The sequence below is a fragment of the Rhinopithecus roxellana genome, chromosome 8, assembly GCF_007565055.1.
Source record: "Rhinopithecus roxellana isolate Shanxi Qingling chromosome 8, ASM756505v1, whole genome shotgun sequence".
Taxonomy (NCBI): domain Eukaryota; kingdom Metazoa; phylum Chordata; class Mammalia; order Primates; family Cercopithecidae; genus Rhinopithecus; species Rhinopithecus roxellana.
In genome coordinates, this window is record NC_044556.1 from 58,016,550 (window position 1) to 58,023,925 (window position 7,376).

Consider the following 7,376-nt stretch of genomic DNA (forward strand, 5'->3'; position numbering starts at 1 on the left):
TATTTTCTCAATTTTACAAATGAGATATTAAAGACATAGAGAAGCTAAGTAACTTCATGTTAAGTCACAGAGCTGGTAAGCCATAAAGAGAATTTAAATGATAGCAATTTTTCCTCTGGCATCTAGCCTTTTAACCAGCAGTATATATTGCTTTTGTGTGAGAAGAGGGTGCAAAGGAGGGAGGGGTATGTTACTTTAAAGTCAGAGGAAGTAGTGCAAACAGGAGGGAACTGTGATTTTAGAAAGCAACATGAACAATGGGATTGCAGGGGAGAGAGGAGTGGGAGAATGTTAGCAGGTGAAGCTACAGAGAGTTAGGAGTCAGATAGTTGGTGTGAAGCTTATGAAAAGAGATTGGTTAGAGAAAAACATTTAGAAGTATTAATAGTTAAATCCTGTAAGTGGATGAGATCACTAAGGAGCGTGTAAAACTATAAGAGGTTGACGTGGATGATAGGAACCTGGGGAAAATAAACTCTTGGGAAAGAGTTTAAGAAAGACAACACAAACTAATATAAGAGAGAAGAGGCAGAATGAGAAAGAAAATACAAATAAAAATAAATAAAACAGAAGCAAAAGTCAAAGCTAGAACTGCCTTTAAAGCCATCTGGACATCACGTCCCTTGAGAATGGAGTCGTGGAAACAGAGGACCAAAGTCTCAAGCAGGAGTAAGGAAAAGTGTCAAGTGCCAGAGAGGACTGGATAGTTTCCATTAGTAATTAGTGGGGCACTGATGAATGTGATCAGAATAGTATCAGTATAATGCTCAGGAGGAAGTGCACAGCAGTGTTAAAGGAGAACAAGAAATGCAGTGAGGTAGATTGTATCACTCTTTCCAGAAGTTGCCTGTCAAACACTGTCCAAATCTTTCTGCAAGTATTTACTAAATCCTGCAGCATCCTTGTTAGATGGGTACTATTTTTAATCCCATTTTGCAACTGAGTACCTGAGACTCTAAGATATTAAGTAATTTTCCAAAAGTCGTATAGGTAACAATAGACTTAGGATTTCAATGTCAACTTCAGGTTTACATTGTAACACCTTAGACTAGAGATTTTCAAAGAGCATGTGCACAATGGCCCAGTTGGGTAGGGAAAGAACATAATATAACTTCTATGTAATATAACTTTATTTGTATTCATACATTTTACTTTTAAAATTTATTATATAAGCTACACATATATAATTTTGTATTATTGTACCATAATATAGTAAATGTATATAACTTATAAATGCAAATACTTGCATTAGACATTAAGCTAAAATAAAAATAATTTTAACTAGTTTTTTTTACTGTTAAACATTTGGAGACCCCTATTTCTGCAGTTGTGCCAATAAATAAGATGTACAACTAAACAACTTTGAGGAATAAGAAGAACTACCTTGAAGGTTTCCTTTTTTCTGACTTTAAACTAGTGTACACATTGTCCGATGTTTGATACAAAAAAAAGTTTGATATGTTTGATATGAAAAAAAATCAAACATTGGACAATATGTACACTAGCTTAAAGTCAGAAAAAAAATGAAACCTTCAAGGTATTTCTTATTCCTCAAAGTTGTTTAGCTGTACATCTTATTTATTTTTTTCTCTACCTTCTCATGAGCTGGACTATGCCCTCTCTTCATTCACAGGTAGCCCTACTAGGAAATATGGAGAGCAGAAACCAGTCAACAGTGACTGAATTTATCTTCACTGGGTTGCCTCGGCTTCAGGATGGTAGTCTCCTGTACTTCTTTCCTTTGCTTTTCATTTACACTTTTATTATCATTGGTAACTTATTAATCTTCTCTGCTGTAAGGCTGAGCACCCATCTCCACAACCCCATGTATAATTTTATCTGTATATTTTCCTTTCTGGAGATCTGGTACACCACATCCACCATTCCCAAGATGCTCTCCAACCTCATCAGTGAAAAGAAGGCCATCTCCATGATGGGCTGCTTCTTGCAGATGTATTTCTTCCACTCACTTGGAAATTCAGGGGGGATCTTGCTGACCACCACGGCCATTGACAGATACGTTGCCATCTGCAACCCTCTTCGCTATCAAATGATCATGACCCCCCGGCTCTGTACTCAGCTCTCTGCAGATTCCTGCATCTTTGGTTTCCTTATCCTGCTTCCTGAGATTGTGATTTTTTTCCACACTGCCTTTCTGTGGGCCCAATCAAATCCATCAGATCTTCTGTGACTTGGTCCCTGTGCTAAGCCTGGCCTGTACAGACACGTCCATGATTCTGATTGAGGATGTGATTCATGCTGTGACCATCATCATTACCTTCCTAATTATTGCCCTGTCCTATGTAAGAATTGTCACTGTGATACTGAGGATTCCCTCTTCTGAAGGGAGGCAAAAGGCTTTTTCTACCAGTGCAGGCCACCTCATGGTCTTCCTGATATTCTTTGGCAGTGTATCGCTCATGTACTTGCATTTCAGCGACACTTATCCACCAGTTTTGGACACAGCCATTGCACTGATGTTTACTGTACTTGCTCCATTCTTCAATCCCATCATTTATAGCCTGAGAAACAAGGACATGAACAATGTGATTAAAAAACTGTTCTGTTTTCAAAAAGTGTTGAACAAGTCTGGAAGTTAATACAGAGCCACAGGTTCCCTTCCTTTTCTTTTTTTTCTTTTTTTCTTTTTTTTTTTTTTGGGATGGAGTTTCACTCTTGTTGCCCAGGCTGGAGTGGAATGGCATGATCTCAGCTCACTGCAACCTCCGCCTGCTGGATTCAAATGATTCTCTTGCCTCAGCCTCTCTAGGAGCCAGGATTACAGGCATGCACCACCCTGCCCAGCTAATTTTTGCATTTTTAGTAGAGATGGGGTTTCACTGTGTTGGTTAGGCTGGTCTTGAACTCCTGACCTCAGGTGATCCAACCTCCTTGGCCTCCCAAAGTGCTGGGATTACAGGTATGAGTCACCATGCCTGGTCCCTTCCATTGCTTTAATGTTTGTCTAACAGATTAGAACATGAGATTACTCTATACCTAGTGCTTTGTCACACTGAAATTTCTGTCATCCTAATTATTTTCCCTATACCTAGAAAAAATATTTATACTCTCTGTGTCATCATTGTAAAACTTGCTATGCATATCATGAGGAACCTCATTTTGTGGATGAATAACTGTAGTTTCTTTCTTCTGAAATGCTGTGGTTAAAGAAAATTTGTTTGCCACTTTAGAGGGTTAGAACTATAGAGCTTACACTTCAGAAGTTGACAATGTGCTCTGAGGTAGTATGTCTTTATTTAGGTAACAGATCTTAGAAAAGTTTTTTTGTTTAATTATGAGTCATGGATTACCTCATTGGGTTTTTCCAGAAATAGAGATCTAAGAAAAAGCCAAAACAACATTTAATTAAGTTTTATCTTTATTTTTAGTGATGTAGTTACCTATTCATTAGAATAATTATGTTTTTAGTAAGATTAGATTACTAGTGCTGCCACACATGTTTAAAAGAAAACTACAATATAGGATACTATTTATAGTAATATACTTTGGTTTCCACAAATATCAATTTTAGTTATTGTTTGCCCTTTCCAGAGTTAAACATCTTCACTTTCTTTATTTACAGAAAAAAATCTTTGGTGTATTCATTGAATGGTAGTGTCAAAAACATATGATTTATTTAACTTTTTGACTAATAAATTTAAAAACTTTCCTCTTCTTTCCATATTTACTAACATTGCCTTCATTTAATTTTCTATAATTATTTATACACAATTATTATAGTTATCTTTAAAAAATACAGTAAAATTTTGAAATGGAGACAGTGATTTTATCTCACATTTTAATTTTCTTCTTTAGCATTCCAATAAAATGACCAAACCTTAGATTATATTAACTTCTTAAAGGCTTTAAACCCAGAAAAGATAATAATGATTCTCATTTTTTATTGAGTGGTCCAGCAGTGGTCATATTAACATGTGAACACAAAGAGAGAAAACATAAAACAACCCTTTCCAACATGTATCACATTACTTCCCCCCAAAAAACTCTGAAAAACCTATATAAATCCTGACAAACAGAAAAGAGTGACTTCAATAGACAAAATCTAAATGGTTTCCTGAAGACATAGTGCAGATAAAATAAAATTCAAAGGGATTCAATAGAGGCAAGGGAAGGGCCTATTTAGAAGACAATTTGAAGTAATCTTTTCAGGAGGTGTTGGAAATTCCAAACGGAGAACAACTTGAATGGCTAGGGATGGGGAGGTGGCAATTTATGAATATCTGAAATATTTCCAGCATATTAGGTGAGGAAGTTGCTCACCTAAATATTTGTTCCCTAGTCTTCAGCTGGTGGATCACATGCTATGTAAAGATAGGCTACCCTAACTTCAAAAGTTCTAGTTTGGGTTCCCATAGCCAACAGAGAAAAACATGCACATTGGTGATTCTTCATAGTATAATTTGACTATATTATACATTTTTCTAAATGAATTAGAGCTCTAATCTAACAAGGAAACCAACAAATTAAAAAAAAAAAAAATGCTGTTAAAAGCAGCTGAGAAAGGGAAGGGGAGATGGCCTTTCAATTCTGTATGACATTTTAACCTGTTTCCTTCCCAATCATTTTAAACATGGTTCATAGTAATCATAAATAAAGAAAACATGAACTTACACCAAAAGACTTGTACTTGACTAAAGGTTGCAGTTCATGGCTTCACGGTGGCCTCCTCGGAAAACACATTATTTTCTCATGGGAATTTGAACCTGCTATATTATCATTCCCAAGTTTCCAGAAATATGAGTTGAAGAAGAGGATGGACCAGGGGTGCTGGAGAATCCACAGAAAGACCACAGAGTGCAACTTCTACCCCAGTGGACACCTTTAGGAACTGTCCTCACAAGTACCTGCATACATAGTATCCATGCAATTTATCCCAGAGAGAGAGAGAGAGAGAGAGAGTGTGTGTGTGTGTAGGAGGGAGAGAGGAAGGAGAAGACACTTGTTTCTTTCCCTTCTGTGACTAAAAGATGTTACAGGAGGTATTCACAATGTCTTATATAATTCAACCAGAGTAGTTCTTCTTCTATAAGAATTATCAAACAGAAAATTAGCCTAATTAAAAATATTGTTTTGGAGGTGATATTGCTATATATCTGAATAAAAACCGTCAGCATTTACAGTGACCTTAGGGATGCCCTCATTAGTTTAGTTCTTTAAACAGACCCCAAAAGAGGGAGGGTGTAGCAATTTGTGCTTTCTCCTCTCAAAAGCATGTTCATGAGCCAGAGAGAAGCTTGCTTACTTCGTGATCTAACCTCTCAGTATATGATTAGAAGACCAATTCAAGGGTAACTTGCCCCTGAAAATCCCAATTATCTGTAAAAAGGTAAATCCATTATATCTGCATTCTTTAAAAGATTGTAAAGCAAACCAAAAGGAGAAAACCAAGGAGAATTCATGTGCACAACACACTATATTTCTAACCAGCAAACATTAGTTTGAAAAATGTTAAAACATTAAAACATGTAAAGTTCACCTGAACCCAACCTGCCTAAAGCCTGGTGCCTGGGGTCCAGAACCCAGAGATTAGAGCCTGAAGTCTAGCCTATCTTATCCTGTTGCCTCTGACTTACAGACTTACTAGCACAAAGCTAATTAATCGTTATTTTAGTACCCATGTGTAAAACACTTAAGTTACTATGCTCAGTTGCGTGTGTACTTCATTTGACAATGTACCATTCTGAGATTGTATAAATTTAATATATAGTACTTATTATCTGAATCTTAAGATATTCTGTTGGGTTGTATATACTTTTATACTATATTGCATAAAATTCTTGAGACATTTTCATCAAGAGATTAAGATCTACAACTCTTTATCATGATCAACTGAAAACATGATTTTGAAAAGAAGTTACCTATCAGGTTTTAATGTTTATATATTCTTTTTGCTTGTTTTGAGGGTATTTATGTCCCCTAAACACCTTCCCAAATGCTTTGTATATACATATATGTGTGTGTTTGTGTATTTAGCGTGTGTCATTTGGAGATTTGTGTGTGTGTGTGTGTGCATGTGTGTATGAAAACTACATTGAAAAGTGCATTTTCAGGTACATGATGCACCTTTGGACACAGGCTAATGTAATTTCTAAAATGAATATGTTCTGTTAATAATATCAAATCTTTAGCCATTAATCACCCTAAGCAAGAGTCACAAAAATAATTTTAAATATGTAATGAAATCATAGAGATCTTTTACTATTAATACATGAAATAAATTAGTTTGTGATGGCAAAGTTAGTGATAATAAAAAACATTACAGAATATAAAAATGCAATGGAAGAAGAAGAAAATGGAGTACTCCAGAAACCTAAACTAGAGAGTTAGAATTCTGACTTCAGAAAGTATTGTAAAGCTCAAAAAATAATAAATAAGGTGCCCTATCCAGATTGATGACAAAAAAACTAAATCCTAGAAATGCAATATTAATGAAATGGGTGTTCCAGAAAGAGAAGGCATAGCCAACTGAGGATAAAACCAAAGTGCTGCAACAGTTAGCAATAAAAAAGTCACCTTAAAACAAAATCAGACAACCATGTATGCTTCTAACCAAAATAAAATAGCTTGTAGTAGACCTAACTTTCAACTGAAAATAATGAGGAAGCTGAATAAAATAAGATTAAAAACTGTTTGGAGATATTACAGATAGAAACACTATGGGCACTTAATCCCCATAGACACTGGGGGTTATAATTCAAGATAAGATTTTGGGTGGGGACACAACCAAACCATATCAAGCTTGCGTTAGGTAGCTCCTTCCCTTTCAATACTAAACCCATATGAAGCCATGCCCAGAGAGCCACTGGTTCGGATAATGAGAACATGTAAAGCTCACCTGAACCCAACCTGCCTGAAGCCTGGTCCCTGGGGTCCAGAACACAGAGACTAGAGCCTGAGGTCTAGCCTATCTTATCCTGTTGCCTCTGACTTACAGATTTACTAGCACAAAGCTAATTAATTGTTGTTTTAGCACCCATGTGTAAAACACTTGATAAGTTACTATACTTGGTTGTGTGTATGCTTCATTTGACAATGTACCATTCTGAGATTGCATAAATTTAATATATAATACTTATTATCTGAATCTTAAGATATTCTATTGGATTGTATATACTTTCGAATTGTATTGTTAGTTAATTTTTTTTTTTTTTTTTTTTTTTTTGAGGCGGAGTCTCGCTCTGTCGCCCGGACTGGAGTGCAGTGGCCCGATCTCAGCTCACTGCAAGCTCCGCCTCCCGGGTTCACGCCATTCTCCTGCCTCAGCCTCCCGAGTAGCTGGGACTACAGGCGCCCGCCACCTCGCCCGGCTAGTTTTTGTATTTTTAGTAGAGACGGGGTTTCACTGTGTTAGCCAG

At 36.3% G+C, this 7,376-nt stretch overlaps 1 protein-coding gene across 1 annotated transcript; it reads left to right on the forward strand.

Moving 5' to 3' along the window:
* The first annotated feature begins 1,651 nt into the window (after nt 1-1,651).
* LOC104657037 (olfactory receptor 6K3-like) lies at nt 1,652-2,600 on the forward strand. Its single transcript, XM_010356746.2, is given in 2 exon segments — nt 1,652-2,134; nt 2,136-2,600. Coding segments are annotated over 2 exon segments (948 nt in total).
* The last annotated feature ends 4,776 nt before the right edge of the window (nt 2,601-7,376 follow it).